The sequence below is a fragment of the Primulina huaijiensis genome, chromosome 7, assembly GCF_012295235.1.
Source record: "Primulina huaijiensis isolate GDHJ02 chromosome 7, ASM1229523v2, whole genome shotgun sequence".
In the NCBI taxonomy this organism is placed as follows: domain Eukaryota; kingdom Viridiplantae; phylum Streptophyta; class Magnoliopsida; order Lamiales; family Gesneriaceae; genus Primulina; species Primulina huaijiensis.
Window position 1 is genome coordinate 23,317,496 of NC_133312.1, and position 19,558 is coordinate 23,337,053.

At 35.9% G+C, this 19,558-nt stretch overlaps 4 protein-coding genes across 4 annotated transcripts; all 4 read left to right on the top strand.

Moving 5' to 3' along the window:
- Window positions 1-289: 289 nt before the first annotated feature.
- LOC140980661 (peptidyl-prolyl cis-trans isomerase CYP63-like) lies at window positions 290-6,611 on the top strand. The gene is made up of 14 exons (XM_073446630.1): window positions 290-444; window positions 1,075-1,263; window positions 1,361-1,415; window positions 2,274-2,362; window positions 3,304-3,328; window positions 3,444-3,482; window positions 3,562-3,679; window positions 3,813-3,997; window positions 4,085-4,355; window positions 4,622-4,788; window positions 4,961-5,129; window positions 5,276-5,614; window positions 5,857-5,922; window positions 6,048-6,611. Exons 2-14 carry the CDS (start codon window positions 1,186-1,188, stop codon window positions 6,400-6,402), a joined length of 1,956 nt encoding a protein of 651 aa, XP_073302731.1. The 5' UTR covers window positions 290-444; window positions 1,075-1,185; the 3' UTR covers window positions 6,403-6,611.
- A 1,332-nt stretch (window positions 6,612-7,943) lies between these two features.
- On the top strand, window positions 7,944-10,605 carry LOC140981510 (2-methyl-6-phytyl-1,4-hydroquinone methyltransferase, chloroplastic-like). The gene is made up of 3 exons (XM_073447930.1): window positions 7,944-8,636; window positions 9,732-10,038; window positions 10,219-10,605. Exons 1-3 carry the CDS (start codon window positions 8,152-8,154, stop codon window positions 10,372-10,374), a joined length of 948 nt encoding a protein of 315 aa, XP_073304031.1. The 5' UTR covers window positions 7,944-8,151; the 3' UTR covers window positions 10,375-10,605.
- Window positions 10,606-11,773: 1,168 nt separating this feature from the next.
- LOC140980933 (uncharacterized) lies at window positions 11,774-15,385 on the top strand. Its single transcript, XM_073447057.1, has 4 exons — window positions 11,774-11,985; window positions 12,093-13,340; window positions 13,425-13,608; window positions 14,623-15,385. Exons 1-4 carry the CDS (start codon window positions 11,836-11,838, stop codon window positions 15,207-15,209), a joined length of 2,169 nt encoding a protein of 722 aa, XP_073303158.1. The 5' UTR covers window positions 11,774-11,835; the 3' UTR covers window positions 15,210-15,385.
- A 2,027-nt stretch (window positions 15,386-17,412) lies between these two features.
- On the top strand, window positions 17,413-18,530 carry LOC140981726 (protein ELC-like). The gene has a single exon (XM_073448140.1). It carries the CDS (start codon window positions 17,486-17,488, stop codon window positions 18,497-18,499), a length of 1,014 nt encoding a protein of 337 aa, XP_073304241.1. The 5' UTR covers window positions 17,413-17,485; the 3' UTR covers window positions 18,500-18,530.
- Window positions 18,531-19,558: the final 1,028 nt, after the last annotated feature.

Genomic DNA, 19,558 nt, shown 5'->3' on the forward strand with positions numbered 1-19,558 from the left:
GATCAATTTATATATATGTATTGATTAATAAATTGATATTTTTATAAAATAGTATGATACTTATTTATTATCATATAATTAATAAAATATTCTCGAAAGAAAATACATGTTTAATTGAATTTAATAATAATGATTGGAATTAAAAATAATTTAATTTAAGAATAAAACAGATTTTTTATTTAATTCATATATTATTAAAGTCGTTTATACTAATTTATGTATCAATTTACTAATTTATGAATAATCTCGTATTTGAATCGTCTACCAATTCAGTGTTTTATACAATTATACTAGTTATGTATCAATCTGCTAACCTCACTTTTTCAGTACTGTCTAGCTCCGCCGACGCCCAATATTCTCTGCACGAAGGGGTTCCCTCGGTTTTTCTCTGAATCTTTCGTAGCTACTCGTGATTCTGCACGAGAAAGACTGGTGCTTTACTTGGTAAAGTCATTGTTTATTGCGCAGGAATGTTTCGAGTAGTAGGGTTTAGGGTTTTTGTGAATCGAAGATTGTAATTTCTCTGCAATGTTCTTGATATGATTTTGATGTTTCTAGCGGTTTTTTTTGCCATTTTTGCGGACAACTGCTCAATTTCTCTAGTCCTCCAGTTCGGCAGTTGTATTATCTGATTTATGATTCTGGGCTTAAGGTTTTATGCTTAGGGTTTTTGTGAATCGAAGATTGTAATTTCTCTGCAATGTTCTTGCTATGATTTTGATCTTTCTAGCGGTTTTTTTGCCATTTTTGCGGACGACTGCTCAATTTCTCTCGTCCTCCAGTTCGGCAGTTGTATGTCCTGATTTATGATTCTGGGCTTAAGGTTGTATGCTTTTGTGATGTCACCTACTGCGATGTGCTTCTAGATACGGCTATAATCCTTTAAAAAAAAATACCTTTTTACTTGTTTTTGACATCCAGATTTTCATTACATTATTCCTTCACTCATTTTTGGTTGGTGCCAATAGTTTGCATTTTCATTTCAATATTGTTGTTCATGTCAGTTATTTTATTCTTATTTACTGAGTACCAAATGTTGCTTTAATTCTACTTTTTTGGTAACTGACAACTCAGAATTATGCATGAGGAACTCTTAGAACACGGGTTACTCTTTAAATCCTTTTAACGTATTGCAGCCAATCCCTCTGCCTAAGTGATAACGTCATAGTGTTGTGTGGAGAAACTATGAAGAAAATAGATAATCCACTAGTTTACTTGGATGTATCCATCGATGGAGGACCCGGGGAAAAAATTGTTATTGAGGTGATTCCTTTACCATAAGACCTTCAATAACCTTGTATCTTTGTATATCATCTTGCCTGTTTCTTATTTATTCTTTCTACTTTTTGATGGAACGCAGTTGTTTGCCAATGTTGTGCCCAAGACAGCAGAAAATTTTCGGGCACTTTGCACTGGTATGGTATATTGCTGATGTGCACTGTCAACATTAAAGCTCTCTCTACTTTTTGCTTGGATGATAGCATCAGCAATACCTTTAGAGAAACGATCTTACAAATTTATGTATCGCAGTACCGGTGTCTTGATGCATTATGATACTTGAGTGTCAATAGTATTCTTCACCAAGCATATATTTCTGCATACCCAAGTTGGAAGTTGAAAGAAAAGCAATAACTAATTCCTCTACTATCTCTGGTCTTTGATTCAAAAGAGTGGGACATATCTGAAATACACTAAGTGGATATTTGGGGTTTAAATTTTGAATTTTATTATATCTATTTTGAAATAACATACTGTAAATGAAAAGAAATTGTTATGCTGTTTTAGTAAGCAATGCCCACAAGTAGCAATGCGACATATTTAATACAGTCAAAACTAAATTGCACATGAATTTTTGTTTCATTTGCAATAAAATGACAATTATATGAAATATAATTTCATAATCATAAGTTATTTTATTTGTTTGTAACATGTTTGCGGTTGAAAATTAATATATGATTAGAATCATTGCACAACATATCAATTCTCCATCAGTCAGTACTTCACAGAGATTTGTCTTCCTGGAAATCTCTAGGAAAATGGTGAGTAAGAATAAAAATGAACCGTTGCTTTAAAAGTAGTAAGGCACAATAAAACTTTTGATCATCTAAGATTGTTAGATTCACTAACATTCACATACTTGAATGATATAGTTAGTAGTTAATAACCTTTAGGGCGTAGTCTTCATGGGAGTAGAAATGCTGTTTCTCTTTATTCTCTCTGATATCTTCTCTTTCTATGTTTTTTGATTGATCAATCATACTTATGTCATGCAGGTGAGAAAGGAATTGGAGTATCAACAGGGAAACCTCTGCACTATAAGGGTTCCACATTTCATAGGATAATTAGAGGATTCATGACACAAGTATGGTCTCGATGTTCTATAGAGAACATTTATTTGCGGAAGAGCATATTCATGTTTCCTTTTTATCTGCTGTCTTTTTGTTAATTTTCATGGATGCATATTATTTTTGTTATGCTTTCACAGTAGTTAGCTCGGATTCATATTTGCTAACGTATCTGAGTGTGAGAGGATTTGTAATGTTCTTCCCTATCTCTTATCTTGTCATGTCCGATTCTTATATTTAGACCTAAAAGGACCCTGTATCCTTAAGATCGACTCATGCATTTATTGTCCTGTCTATTTGTTACTCTGTTTGATTAGCAAATAGTTTTCATTTCTCGAATTTCTGCTTTTCATAGTAGCTGCAACATATTGCAACTTGGGCAGCAAGAACACATATTTCATGATTCATTTGTTCCCGAGGGCAGTGCGTGTGTGGCAGGGACAGAGATCTATAGTTACTGAATTGATCTTATCAGAAATATATACATGATTATATTTTGATCCGAGATGTGTAAAATTACCCACAATACGTATTTTCTATAATAATTTTTGTACCAATTGGACAAATAAAATAACAGTGTGGAATTTTAGCTATGTCATAGTAGATAATTCGACTTAAGCGCCGCTGGGCTAGTCTGATGAGATGACGAATGAGATGATAGTGAAATGAGATGACGAAGAATGAGATAATAAATTGAAAGATAATGATAACATATTTATTTTTTATAAGGTTCCTTTTCTCAGCATTTCTCAGGCCTTCATGTAATGTGCAATTCTTGTCAATGCAACAAATTTATAGAAAGTATGCTGGTGATGTTTTGTTTCAAAATTCCTCTTTCTTCGTCTTGTCGAAAGGACATAATCGGCTGTACTTACCTTTTCTGTGATTGAATGCTTTTAGCTTTACAAGGTATGTTGATATTATTTGGAATTGTTAATCTGTTTTTTACTTTTTTTAGGGTGGGGATTTTTCCCAAGGAAATGGTACGTTTTTCTTCTCAGTTCAGTTTCTTGTACTTCGAGACAGATGCTTGGTAGTTAGTATAACTTCCTTCTTCATTCCTAGACTTGTAAGGCACAACCTTTTAGTGGTTTGCAGGCACTGGTGGAGAAAGCATTTATGGAGGGAAATTCGCAGGTGATTTTTTTGTATGCTTGAGCTTATGTAGTTGTCTCATTCTTTAATGATGATTTACATATTTATTCTTTGCTTGCAGATGAAAACTTTAGGTTGGATCATAGCGAGCCTGGCTTTCTGTCCATGGCTAATAGTGGACCAAACACAAATGGATCTCAATTCTTTATAATATTTAAACACCAACCTCATCTGGATGGGTATGTGATTATATGCTTAGTTAGTTAAATATGTTAAAGTGATGATTTCCTTCATCCTTATTTTGGTCTCGGGGTATGCAAAATCGGATGTGATTGCAAAACTGATTTGTGATTGTTTCCTTATATGTTGCAGGAAACATGTTGTTTTTGGAAAGGTTGTGAGAGGAATGGATATTGTTAAGAAAGTTGAGCAGATAGGAACGGCTGATGGAAAACCCTCTGGGTTTGTAAAAATTGTGGATTGTGGTGAGAGTCGTGAGACATCTGGGACTGAGAAGCGAAATTCAGTTGGGTCAAAAAAGGTTGAAGTAAAGAAAGGTATCTGTTCGATTTTGAGTTGGGTGGTTGACTTTTAGATTCTTTAGCATTTTTGTTTTTTAAATGTTAGCTTGTGACACAATGTAGGAAAAGGTAATCAAAAAGCATCGCCTAAAGATCTTAGAAGAAAGAGAAGGCGGCAATACTCCTCATCCAATTCTTCGGATACAGACTCAGATTCCTCTTCATCAGAGACAGATTCCTCTTCTGATTCTGAGTCTGACACTTACTCTTCTAGTTCATCCAGTGATAGGAGACGGAGGAAGAAGAGGAGGTTGACAACAAGGGAAAGACACCAACGTGGGAAAAAAAGGAGAATAGCTCAACGCAATGGAAGATCAAAACGAAAGTCCAAAAGGTTTTTTTAGCGTAGTTTTATCCTAATTTTATCAGGGCAAGCATGAGAATAATGTTTGCCCCTGATCTTTTATAATATGACGAACTAATTTTAATTCCTGGATATGATGCCTACTTCAAAAAGTGGTTAAAAGAGGATAGTGGAACTGTTCTACTGTTCCATCTCCTTCAAAATCTTGGATTCAAATCTTTGAGGCACAATTTATCTACCATTAATATTACCTATCTAGTTCTCATTGATATGTGTCCTATCAAATTCATTCTCAGGAATGTGGAAAGCTCTAGTGATACTGATAGTAACAGCAGTGGTAGCAGTAGCACCAGAAGTAGCAAAAGCGCTAGCTCTGATGCAAAAAATAGGACTAGGGGCAAATCTTCAGATAAAACCAAGATGTTGAGCAAAGAAGGGGAGAAGCCAGCAGGTCAAAGTCTTGGTATCTTGTTGCTGCTGTGAATAAATGATTTCATTGTTTCAAATATCTCAATTAGGGAACGAAACAAATTTAGTTTTGTATTACTATATGTAGTATCTGTTTTCTTTTATGATGCGACTAGATATTTGAAGTTAAAAAGTAAAATTTAGCTGTCCTTTCGTTGGATTTACAGTGCAGCTAAATGATGTGAAACAGAAGCACACAAGGGATACATCAACTGATGAAGAGGGACAGTTTTCTCTGAAGAATAATAATCTTTTGAATAACGGACATGGGGCAGATCTCAACAAGAGTGAAATTTCCCGAGAAATTCACAAAACTGATGGGTCAGTAAGATTCAGGTAGCTTATCAACGCATGCTTTCGGAGCTATTCATGATTCACTGAGTTTTACAATGTTCAACACCAAATTTTGAAAATGATTATATTATTGTTGACCTTCTGGGATATTGATCACAACTATTTTTTATTTTTTAAATGATTATTAGTCCTCATGGAAGGCAAAGATTTAGTACTCATGGCACTCCGAGCAGAAGTCCTAGACTCCAAAATAGTGATGAATTTCCTAGAGCTTCTGACCAGCAAGTTGAGAAAAATCCTTCAAGGAGTCCTGTAGAACGTCCTTCAAACAAAGGACCTCAACCTTCTGCATCTAGTCAAGGTCGAAATTTTTCTAGAAGCCGCTCTCCAGGTGGAACTCAGAAGCGCATTAAAAAAGGGCGGGGATTTACTGAGCGGTACTCCTTTGTGAGAAAATATCGTACACCATCTCCAGAATATAGATCTTATAGGTATGGTGGAAGAAACACTCGAAGGTACCATGACAGGTAATTTTCTGACGCCTAACGAAAATTTGGATTTGCGATGTTACATTTACACCCTCTGCTTAGCATGTTGTGCAATATTTGTAGATTTAAATGTTATCTAGATGAACTCTAATGTTGGCTGCTGATTATGGATTAAAGCGATTGTAAACCTGCCTGTTCATCTCCGTGCCTATTTACACGCTTAAATGTTATTCGGTCTCACGATTTCTAGTTCCGTTTTTGGAATTGTGACGATTTTTCAGATATTCAGAACGCTCACCACCAAGAAATTACAGGAGCCCACCCAGAAGGCGCAGGAGCCCACCCAGGTTTGACTATCCCTCCCTCACCTTTTTCACTCACAACACCCTTTGCCATTTTGGCAAATTTTGGTCTTTCTGAAATGTTATTATATACCAAGGTAGGGATTCATTTTTAACGTCATTCGAATTAGATATGAAAGGAGGAGCCGGAGCAGGTCTATTTCTCGAAGCCCTGTGTCCTACCGTGGTCGTGACAGGAACCATAATAGAAACCCTGTTCGCAGTCCCAGTCCTGCAGATAGGCGCCCTGTAATGAGTGACAAATTAAAGTCCCGTCTTGGCCCAAAAAGGAATAATGAACCCACACGTGTCGGGGGAAGGTCTTCTTCAGGCTCCAGGAGCCGTAGTTCATCTCGATCTAGATCTTCTGGTGCAGCTGCTCCTAGAAACCGTCCAGTGAAGCCGTCCTCCCCTTCACTTAGCCCCGGTGGACAAAGGGGTTTAGTATCATATGATGATTTGAGTCCACAGGAGGCCTTAAATTAGCGATTGGGGATGCTTGGACAAATTATCTTAGACTTTGATACTTGGTTTGTGTTGTGATATTGATACATTTCAGTCATCTTTCGTCTCTAAGAACCTATTTGAGATTTTGTTTGCATTGTTCTAGTTATTATTAGTTTGCTGGCCTGTTTATTTTTTGACTGATGTAGGACATTTCTGATAATATAATTATACACTAATTAATACTACAATTTTATAGTTTTATAAACATAATAGAATTATATTAACATAAAAAAGGATTATTGAATTAATAGTATTATAAATTGAATTAAAAAAATAGTGTTATAAACATAATAGAATTATATTAACGGATTATATTAACATAAAAAAGGATTATTGAATTAATAGTATTATAAATTAAATTAAAAAAATAATATTATTTAATAAAATTCAGTAATACTGCAGACTCCAAAAAAAGTAATTTGTAAAAATCATCTCATCCAAAATTTTTATGAATTTAATTATTATAATAATATTTTATTTTTTATGAGCACAGTGAGAAAACTTATTGTACGTTGAACTAAAATATACATGATATTTTAATATGTTTTAATGAGAAATAGATGAATCGAATGTTTTGTTTATGATTTATTGTATTTTTTAATACAAAATGTTGATGCTTATAATTTTTAATAATTTGCGCAAAATATCGAAGGAGAGAATTTCTTAAAGCTATTCTATTTTTTAAAATATGATTTTGAGGTTGTTACGTTAAAATAATGAAAACTATTTAATAGGCAATGCTATATAAAAATAAACTTATTCAAAAGCAAGCCTAATGGTTTGGCCAAAAACTACGATGGATGACAACTTTTCTTATGAGTTTGGGATTTTATGGGGAAAATTTGAAACGAGGATGGAGATCTCCGATTTTTTCGGGTTCGGATTCGGGTTCGGGTATGGGGATTTAAAAAAAATCCTCGATGTATTTCGAAACGGGTATGAGATTACTATCCTCATCCCCGAAATCTCCGAACCCGCCCCGAAAACGGGAAATTGGCCTTCAGTCCCCATCCGTCAATTTTTTTTGTGTTCAGTCCCCTGGGTACTTTTTTAGTACCACATTTTCACATGAAGTGTACCACATTTTGTATGACAAAGTACCACAATTTTGTGGATAGAGAGTGAACCCAAAGAAATATTTTGATTGGGGATTTTTCACCAACTTCCTCCAAAAATAATATCAATAATAAAATAATAGTATTATTAGTATTCATAATATAATAATAATATTATTTTTTAAAATATTAATAATAATAATATTATTATTAATATTAATATTATCTCTAATAATAATAAAAAAATAAGTTTTGGTTCGAGAAAATCTCCAAATCCGTCTTCGTTTTGTCATATTAATATTTTTAAAACAGGGATGAGGCAGAGATGAGAAGTTGATCCACGAAATTTCAGATTTGGTGATTTTCGGAACTCGAAAAAACGGAGATTAAGACGGATACGGAGGTGAGGATAGAATTTGAAGATAAGGATATGGATGACAAACACCACCGCCCAGTGCATTGCAATCCTTAACTATTACCGTCTCTACAAGCTACGCCCACACAAATTTAAAGCGCCGTGGATTCTTGACTAGTCGTGGCACTCAATGCCGCTTTTTCCACAAGAAACGAAGAGTTTTTCGCTTATAAATTTGTGGGGAATGCTTCACATTTTTGGAAGTAATCTCAAAGATCGAAACTTTTTACTTCTGGGTACTTTCTATTTGGTGATTTAATGGCATCTTCAATGCTCCATGGAGCTCAAAATCCGGTTCTCAGAACAAGGATCGCTCCTCCGAAGAAGGAAGCCCTAATCTCTCCCAAGTCCAGTGTTTCAGTCTCCAGGCCAGTTTCACAGCCCAGACTCATACAACACAAGGAAGAGGCCTTTTGGTTTTATAGGTTTCTGTCAATTGTGTATGACCATATTATAAACCCTTGTCATTGGACTGACGACATGAGGGATGAGGCCTTAGAGCCAGCTGATTTGAGTGATAGAAACTTGGTTGTGGTTGATGTTGGTGGAGGCACGGGTTTCACTACTTTGGGAATAGTTAAGTTTGTGGATGCCAAGAATGTTACAATTCTTGATCAGTCACCCCACCAGCTTAACAAGGCTAAAGAGAAGGAGCCTTTGAAGGAATGTAGGATAATGCAGGGTGATGCCGAGGATCTACCTTTCGAAACGGATTACGCCGATAGATATGTGTCTGCGGGGAGGTAATTCTTGAATGCTGTTATGCATTAAGTTTTTGTTTGATTGCCTGAAGCTTGATTTCAATAATATCTCTCTTTTAGTTCTTGAACTGAGATGTTACGTTTTGGAGATTGTGCAAATTGTTAGTTTAATTATGTTTCATATTTCAACTGCTTTGGTTAGTGATTTTTTAATGTAGAAGCTTTTGGGAACATCGAAATGTTAGCATTACGTGATTATTATGAACTTCAATTGCTTTCTTTGTCCCTCATAGAGTGAATTTGTACACGAAAAGTTATCTTCTCCTCAGGTCAAAGCAAGAGTTAAGAGGATTGAATTTTGAGCCACTTGATAGTATGAGACTTAATTATAACAAGACTGTAGAATTATTTACAAGAGTTGGAATTGTTTGAAGCCAATACTTTCAAAACGGCAAATTTTGTACATAGATAGGAACAATCATTAAATTTTGAATAATAGTGGTATGAATGTTGTTGCTGGTGGTGAAGGCTCGGGAATGGTCAATGTTGTGGAAGCTAAGAATGTTACAATTCTGTGGACCTGTCACCTCAACAGCTTGCCAAGGCTAAAGACAAGGAGCCTATGAGGGAATGTAGTGGAATAATGTTTTGTGGTTATTGATTGGTTTAGTTATTACGCAAGTTTTGTTTGATTGCCTAAAATTTTGTTTGAAACATGTGTTGCTTTTTATTTTTGTACAGAGATGTTGCATATGGACGTTCTTGTGCTAGTTTAATTATGTTACTAACATTTCAACTGATCTGGTCAGTGTCTTTTGATGCAGAAGCATTTTTGTGAACTATTAAATGTTATCTTGTGTGATTATTGATTTTAACCGCTTTCCTGGTTCCTCCTTTTATGAATTTGTAAATGAAAAGTTCTCTTCAAGTCAAAGCAAAAGTCGAGGGGAATGGAGTCGTTGAATTCGAGCAACTTATGGATATTCTGACACTTTGTTATGAGAAAAAATGTGGAAATATCAGCATACAGTTACAACTATTTTAAGCAAATACTTTTGCAACTAGAAATTTTTCATCGTGAAAAGGCATTTCTTGGAAAATCTTATTGAAGTTCAATGATTTTGTGCTTCTTTCCAGTATTGAGTACTGGCCAGACCCGCAACGTGGGATCAAGGAAGCCTACAGAGTTCTGAAACTTGGGGGAAAGGCATGCCTAATTGGGCCTGTGCATCCAACATTTTGGTTATCTCGCTTCTTTGCAGATGTGTGGATGCTCTTCCCAAAGGAGGAAGAGTACATTGAATGGTTTGAAAAGGCAGGATTCACGGATGTTAAACTGAAGAGAATTGGTCCAAAATGGTATCGTGGGGTTCGCAGACATGGGCTGATCATGGGATGTTCCGTTACGGGTGTTAAACCTGCATCTGGAGACTCTCCTTTGCAGGTAATTTTCTTGTATCATTCTATATATAGCACTCTTAATGTTACTCTTCTTGACAATCAACTTCAGAGTTTAGACCATTTTTTCTTTAGTTCTTTTCCGTCGATGGTCATCTGACATTTTCGCTTTAGTCGAATGTCTTAGTTACTCGTTGATTAACATTTATACACATTACAATTGCAGCTTGGTCCCAAGGCAGAAGACATCTCAAAACCAGTAAATCCATTCATGTTTCTTGTGCGGTTCCTTGTTGGTGCTATCGCGGCTACATATTATGTACTGGTGCCGATTTACATGTGGTTCAAAGATCAAATTATTCCAAAAGGCCAGCCTATATAGACGTGTACTCAAGCCGGTTCGTTTCTTCTTCGTGTCGGGGCTTCTTATCTTATAGTCTTCTGCTATCCCCTTCCTTAAAAAAAACCTGTTTCAGTTCTGCTGATGGGGGTTTTAGTGTAAGTTATGCTGTCTTGTTTGAAGACCAATAGACTAGGTTGTTTCATGTTTCTAACGGGAAGATGGAAGTTGTCGTGTAATAAAACGTTCAGAAATATAATTTCATTTTCCCAACTTTCCTACCAGGTTCTTGGAGTGCACTTCTTGTGGTTTTTATCTGGAAGGATTCTTTTTATATATTCTTTATTAATCATATGTGTAATACCAATAAAAATTTATCAAAAATTTATGTAAAAGTAAAAGAAGTTACTTTTCATTAATTAAAAAATATTAACATAATTTTTTTTTTTCGATTTTTATCTGACATCCACTGTATACTAATGATATTAGTTTTAATGTTTATATATTATTTATTAGACCTTCAGAATTTACTCAATAATAATAGTGACTAATCAATCATCCACGAACTCTGTTACTCGCGTGTATGTATTTTTTAATTAAATTATTTATTTTACTATTTATTATTAAGATTAAAGTAATATTATATAATTAAAAAAGAATAGGTAAGAATAATTTTTGTTTATAAATTCATAAGTAGAATTATAAATAAAGACAAGAAACATCTTAAATAATTTTTAAAATATTAGAAAATTGACAAAAACTTGTGTGAGACGGTCTCACGGGTCGTATTTGTGAGACGGATCTCTTATTTGGGTCATCCATGAAAAAGTATTACTTTTTATGCTAAGAGTATTACTTTTTATTGTGAATATGGGTAGGGTTTACCCGTTTCACAGATTAAGATCCGTGAGACGGTCTCACACAAAATAAAAGAGAAAATAAAGTTAATTTCTCTTTTATTTTGCATAATTTTATTTGAATTATAATATATCAGTGTGAAATTTTTTTTATTGGATGAATTAGTTAACTATTTAATTTAAGCCTAAAAATTATCATCTGTAAGCTAACTTTTTTGAATATGTTGATCAATTTCTATATGGGATTTGATCCAATATTATTTTATTTAAAAGTATAATTTTTTAGCTCAATGGGTTAATAATATTATAATTTTTTTTTTAAAAAAAATAAAATAATAGAGTTGAAATTCAACCGAAAGATATTATTTTCTCGATCTCTCTCGATATTAATCGGGACGAAAAAATCCAAACAATTAAAGTCGAGAAAAAAGTGAGTCGGGATCTGTTCGGGAGGGGAGTGAGCCGGGCTTGGGGTTGGAGGGTTTTTTTGTCAGCCCGACTTTTTTTAATCTAGTGCCACGTGGCAGTTTATTTGGAACCCAGCTACAAAATAAGTACAAGCCCCGAATGTCACTTTTAGCTTGAACAAAACCGGGCCATCTCCTCCCCTCTTACATGTGTTACGTGAGCTGGTTGTGGCCGGAGAATGGCGACTGGGTTCGTTCCTGAGCTGAACATGGAGAACCAGATGGACAAACAGATGGGTTGCATGACGGGTCTTCTTCAGATTTTTGATCGCCACCAGATTTTGTCCGGGAAACGCCTCCATTCCACCAAGCGCCTCCTTCCCCCGCCGGTTTTTTACTCGACACTCTTACCTTTTTGTTATCTATTCATTCGACGGCGTTGTTTGAGGTTTCTTTGTTTTTTTTTAAATTTTTTTTATTCGTGATGTTTTTCTAGGTTGTTGATACAGTTTCGGAGTCGGTGGTATCAGCTGAAGCATCGCCGGTTCATTCGAGGAAGTCGGGAAAACCGAAACAGCAGGTCCTGCCGAGCGCGGAGCGGATGAAACAGTGGTTTCCGCCGGCGGAGTTGCCGCTTAAGCTCCCCAAAGAAACTCCGAGGCTTTCACTTGACAGCAGGGCAACCGACGATGAAAAGGGAGGACTCCATTTGAAGGAGATTGACTCAAGCGCTGCTATTCGGCCGCCGTCGAATGGCGTCGCCATTGATACCCAAGTGTATGGAGCGCATAATCTTATTGCCAAGCTGATGGGCTTGGAGCCAATGCCGAATTCGCTAAATACTTCAGAATCTGAAAAGAAGCCGGAGCTCCGGCGGTCCTCTTCAGAATCAGGAGTTTCCCGAGGTTTCCTACACTCTCGATTCATCATGGAGAGTAGCAATTTCCCCGTCAAACAGCAAAATCAATCGCATACTCCCATTGTCGGTCACGAAGTGCTAAACAGTGCGTCGACGAAGAATTCCTCGATAAATGACTATAATGGCGTTAACTTATCTCCGTGGAAGGCACCTCAGCATGCCAAGAGCTTCTTCGATTCAGTTGACAATTTACCGGAGCCAAAGCAGAATGTTTCAGCTCAGGGAGAGATCAAGAAGAGATTGAAAATGAGAGGTATCGAGGAACCCACTAAAGATTTAGAAACCTTGAAAAATATCCTCGAATCTCTGAAACTCAAGGGACTCTTGCACTCAACGAAGCCGGCGGAGCGAAATCATCATACCCGCCACCAGAAATTCGTATACGACGAGTCGCCTATAGTTGTGATGAAACCTTCTAGATCATCAATAACTTCGCCGATTCACCGGAGAATGGAAAATGAGTATCCGCCGGAAAATGGTAGAAGCCCAGAACAGCAATTTCGTCGGAATTACTCCGTTCCAGTCGAAAACTCCCCTCCACAGATTCCGCATCGTGCCAGGCGGCCAAACTCGCTGGTTAAACCTAAACCTCTGATCTCCGAAACTCAGAGAAGAGCAAACGAGTTAACAGACAACCGCCGTGTCCTTCCGGCTCTCCCCCCGAAGCTCCACGCAAGGATAACCGGGTCGGATCCAATGACCAATTCCCGACCTCCCCGGAGCAAGAAAGCAACTGGTAAAGATTATCAGAAAGCAAACAATTCAGGAGAGGATGAACCTGCCTCCATTTCTGGAAGTAGCTTGAGTACATCCACTGATACAGAGGTGATTCACATTCATGATTTATGATCATAAATCTTGTGATTAATGTCAGTTTTCACTTAATTAATGTTTGTTGCTGAATTCCAGAGGTCAAGAACAGATGGGAGGACTTTGTTGGAGAGATGTGATAAGCTGCTTCACAGCATAGCAGAGATGACTGCCGCAGCAGATATGCAACCAAGCCCAGTTTCTGTTCTTGACTCCTCCTTATACAGGGATGGTTCTTTCACCCCTTCCCCCATCACATCGAAGCGTAAAATTCATTTCAAAGGTAATTGTTGAATCTCCTACACTAATTCTTGATGATTTAGTTAAACGGAAAAGCTAAATTAAAAGCCCAAGAACCATGTTTTTTAATATTTTTTAGTACATGAGCTTCTCCATCCAATTCCAAATCAAGACTGCACTCTTTGATTTGGTCGAGGCATAGAGCGGGAAATGTTGGGTTCTAGTTATCTTCTCCTACTATTCCCAAATAAAAATCCTGAATTCGTGAAATTTAATGGAGGGTATGCGACAAGTTTGTGCATAAGTAACATGGTGTGGACTTTACCATCACCATCGGTGTTTGGGTATCGGTCTTCACTATCGGTGTTTACCATCACAACGACCTTTACTTCAACGGTCAAGGTCACCCATGGGTTAGCTGCCACTGCTGTAAGATAAAAAAATGACTTTCTTTGTTATGGGGACGAAAGGAAATCCCTTTACAAGTTGATTGTCGCTCTCTGCCTCGTTCTGGCTTATCCCTTCACCTAAAGAATGGCTGGCAGCCTGGCATAATAATTTTATCCCAAAGTTTGAATATTTGTCTGGGTAGAGGTATTTAATATGATTGATGTTGATAGTGTTTTTGGAATGTGGAACCAAAACTGACTAATAAATACTCCAATTGTGCATGAATGGGACACACTAGTGACCACAACTGTTCCATGTGGTCCTTGCTGATTGGAATTCTGGTTTGGACTTTGTGAAGGCAACTTTTCCCGCCTTGTAAAACAAATCAATGTCTCTAATTCATGTATGTACCGATGTCTTCTTTTTCGTATGTGGATTAATGATTCGAGTTCTCGACTAGGATTCCAATGGATGCATGCCCTTAGTTACATATGTATAATAGACATTTGAAGATGATAGTAGAGTGATACGAGAATCTTGAATACTTCCAGATTCGCAGTTTTCTGTTGAGAAAATGCTTCTATGCTAGTGGCTTTAAGCTTCTAAATCTGGTTTTTATTTTTTCCTAAGGATTTTACAAGTGTAATTATGTTTGAGGATTTTTCAGATCATTATGGGAGTATGGAAGAAGAAACGTGGAGTACTGGGGTCTCACCAATTAGCGAAGGAACCTCCGAGGAGTTGGATTTTCTTTACATCTCGGATATTATAAGTGCATCCAATCGCTTCCCAGGTGAATCGGATCTTTTCCTTTTCCTAGAAAAGCAACAGTTTCAGAAAGGGCAGGACTCATCCAAGGCCTCCAGGCTTCAAAGAAAGGCGGTCTTTGACACAATCACCGAACTTCTTAAATCAATAAGACGACTGCCTCCTTGGAAGAGCGTTCATTGGACAACCGACGACGACGTCACAAGACCTTCCCTTGATAAGGTTTGGTTAGAATTCCAAAGAATTCGTGATCCAGGTTATGCTGAAGATATGCACGACATCATATGTGGCTTGTTGAAGAAAGACTTTACCGGGGACGAGATCACAGGCTGGAAAGATTTCCCGACGGAGATGTCGGAGACAATTTTGGATCTGGAAAGGTTGATTTTCAAGGATTTGATAGGCGAGACGTTACGGGATCTTGCAGCATTTGCATCTGAAAACAGATTGTCAAGGATGAGCCCGAAGAAGGTTTTGTGGAAATGAAAAACCCCAACTCTTCATGGTTTATTTACTCAAAGGATATTTGTTTTTTACCATGTTTTGTTTTGAATTTCTCATTTTTAGTAATGTTTCTTGATTTTCTCGAAATCAAATGTATATTGAAGAATCTTGATTGAAGCGACCATTACTCAAAGAAAAATCACTTTGACTTCATTCTATCAATTGGTTGCATTATTATTATATATATTTAAAAAAAAGAAAAAAATTTCAGAAAAAATAAAAATTGGCCCATGATGTTACCATTAATTAGTATTCATCTTTGAAATTATTTCAAGAAATAGGGTTACCACGTGATGAAGAAACAAATATACTTTTCAAATTCGGGAAAAAAAGAGCACTTTCATGAGCAGAGCAGAGCAGCTCATGAAAGCTGCTGATATAAAATAAATAATTTATTTTTGTGAGACGACACAATAGATTTATTTTCGTAAGATGAGTCAATATGATTCACATTTAAAGTGAAAAATTACACTTTTAGCATAAAAAAGATCGAGTAGAGTTCGAGATTCGTCTCACGAGAATATTTGTATATATGATTCATGTACGGAACAACATGACTAAATTTAAAGTTGTGAGGACTTAAGATTCGTATGATGGTGAGATTTTAATTTTGATTACTTTTCATGATGTAATCCTAGCTAGCTAGTCCCATGTAGAAAGTTATTTATATGTCTGTGGTTAACATTAGGGTAGTACAATTTTTATGAACTTTGTTCATTAAAACAATCGATGATGCACTGCCAATGGCACATGCCTAATGCCTTTGATAGGTACGAATTATCTTCGATTTTTCGCTCGAGTGATTTTTGGATTGAAATTTATGGTCGTTTTTATACAATAGTCATCCCAAAAAATTTATCCATGTTGGATCGGTTCAAGTCACTTTATCTCAATCTGTGAAAATATAAGTTCTGTGCTGAGATATTGAAGATGCTGAATGTATAGAACTCGTGAGGTCGTTATTCTCCAGATTCAACCAATTCAGATTATGTAGATTCCCTGTGACTTCTGGTCTGATTCCTTGAATTGAATTTTGAGACAGAATCAAATTCTCTAAACTTGACAAGGTCACTAGTGAAGAAGGGATGGAACCAGAAAGATTGTCACCTTCTATGCTCAAAGCCTTGAGTTCATCTTGAAAAAAATTTGTTAAAGATTGGGACTAAAAGCTAGCTCAAAAGGGATTATGAAAGTCAAGATGTCATATCGGTTCGATAATATTCATGGGAGTTGCATATTTGAATTTGGACAATTCTTCACCTTGAGTTGAGTTAAGTCTAAGTTGCAAGAGAATTAAATCACACATCCAACGTCTCGAGCTTCATTTCATTAGAAAATGAGAGAAGGAATAATAAGCTCAAACCAGTAAAGCTGTTGTTTCTAAGAGACCGGTACTAAAGTTGAGGCAAGAAACCGAACAAAAATGGGACTTCCCCAACTTAATCGTATTAGTTGCTTCTCATGTATAAGGAAACAAGAAATGAGAGGTTTCCGAATTCGAGAGGGATGGTTCCGGTAAGACCCATACTTGAAACATTAAGTGCAGTTATTCTTTGATGGCGAACGTCACAACTGACTCCAATCCAGTTACAAACTGAAGATCAGTGGCCGAGTTAACCAGTAAGTACTGCAGAAATAAGACTGCAGCAAGATGAATAAACTGGAAACTTGTCGCCATAAACTTCCTGTAATTTAGAGATACCAGTGTGATGAATATTTACATGAATTCAGAAAGTAGAAGGAATATGAAAGGAATCATTGGTTAATCAATATTGCGTGATGTAAAATCCAACTACTAAATCAAGTTGACTAAATTAATTATGGTAATTAGAAGAAGTTGGAAGCTTCAACTCCTTATTTAATCAATACGACTCGTTATTACAATTTATAGCCCAATATCCCTAGCTATCTCTCCTGTAAATTATCAGGTAATTTCTCCTAAAAAAATTAAGTAAACAATATTTATAAAAATCAACATGAACGAAATCTCACAAAAATGAAATATAAATTATACACATTGTCCAATGATTTAATCAAGAATATATCAAACCAAGTCACAAAAATACAATAAAAAACTTTGTCGGACAAATCAAAATTAACCAAAACTCTTAATCTTCTTCTTCAGTAACCAATGAAGTTGACTACGACTATTCAAAGTCTTTAAATAATGACCCCCCAAGTATACAAATACACCAATACATATTCTACAACCATTGAACCAAATCCCAACAAATTTCACCACTTCAATCTCCTAAAAAATGTCCATTTCTTTTGATAACTCAATCAGATACATAGAAGATGCCCTCTTTTGCACTGGCCCTATGGCCTTATCTTACACTGATCCTGATCAAAAATGGATTATTAGAGAACATTTTATTTCTATATTTCAAGATTTCCCTTCTTTTAAGCCCTCTATAGGCACATTTACTCACAACGATGGCACTGAGGTTACTCTTCTCAATGCTAATGGTGAGTTGTGCGTCTCCAAAGATGCCCCTTCTGTCCCTTTAACCATTTGGATACATGAACATTACCCTCAAAGAGCCCCCATGGTCTATGTAGAGTCAAGAAATAGTATGTATCCCGTCTACCATGATCATCCATTCGTCGATTCTTCCGGCGCCACCACCTCTTCTTACCTCGAAAACTGGTTATCCTACAAGTGTGATCTCTCGGACTTGGTACGTAATTTGATCAAACTCTTCTCATACAATCATCCCTTCTATTACTCCGGTGTCCACCGATGCGTTCATCCCTCCATGGTCTCGAAAATGGAGGCCATGGACTTGTTGAAGTGTGCGATTTTCTATGACATGAAGGCGATCATGGCCAAAAATGAGGAGGAAACCATGAACCTATCTGCCCTTCACGCCGAATTGGAGAGAAGGGGTAAGGTTATGGAGACAGGAATATTCGAACTCGAGCTCGAAAAGAAGTGTTTGAGTGATAGAACAATGGAACTGGATGGTGGACGTGATAGGCTTTTGAATTGGTTAAAATTCAATGACAAGAACAATGTTCTCGACGGTGAAATTGATGATATATTCGAAGGTTTGGACAAAAAGTCTAATCTTTTGATTGATTTAGGTGCGAATGACTTGGCCATTGAGGATTTGATGTATGCGTTGGATAGAGCGGTTGAAGAAGGGGTGGCAAGTTTTGAAGTTTATGTTAAGCAAGTGAGGATCTTGGCTAGGGAGCAATTTTTTTGTAGGGCAAAGATAAATAAAATTGAGAGTGAAACAAAGAAAAATAGACATTTACTTTTGTAAATAAATAATTTTTTTCATGATTTATAGTTCATTTAATCTTCTTAAAAAATCAAGATTTGGGTATTGCCATAATTTTGTTCATATTCAAAAACACAAAAGTTTTAGGACCACACAAAACATCCTAAGCTTTAGAAATAACAAAGAAACATCATACTCAGATAATTATTTTAATTAATTAGTAAAAAAAAATGGGGAAATTGCATACATTTGTTAATGCGAAATCCCGAGTTTGCTGATAACTTCGTGGAAATATATATATTAACTCCATATATTTTCAAATTTTGAGCGTACATACCTCTGAAAACAAGTACGGATAAGGGTGCGTATGCACAATATTTGAAAACATGAAAATTTAATCTTATAAAATTATTTTTAAAAGTTTTGGTTGTGTATCCAATCTATGAGATTCAATGACTTTTAATGAATTTTGTAATGTTTCAAAGTCTAGAAATATTCAATCTTTATATAATATACAAAAGTTTAATAGTATTCAAAATGAATTTTCATAGAATTTTAAAAAGTCGTGTAATATTCCACCTTGATTTTTTGAAATTTCACATAAACATTTTTAAATAATTTTCTGGCTTGAACATCAAAGTATCTATGTTAGGTAATCCTCGGTGCCTCTAATGTTTGTTCGTGACGTAAATGATAACCCACAAAATTTGCTCTCTATCATCTACTTGGGTCCAATTACGAGCTAGCTAAAATACCGATCTACGACTACTTGGATCCGTCTACGAGCCTGTAGAGTCGTCCGAATAACTACATTTTTTTGCTACATCAGTATTTATGTTAAGAATAAATGTGAAAATGTAGTAATAGTTATAATTTGCAGCTTCTTTAGTTGGTGAAATTAAATAAATAATAAATAATTTGTACATTTTTTTAATGTAATATGGTTTGAAAATTAAATAATATTTAGGGAATTAATGATAAGTTTTGAAAATTAAATAATATTTAGGGAAAACGATGTTGATAATTAGTTATATAAAATGATAAGTTGGAGCGTGATTACCCATATATAATTGATTTCAAATGGGTCGGATTATTGGGTTT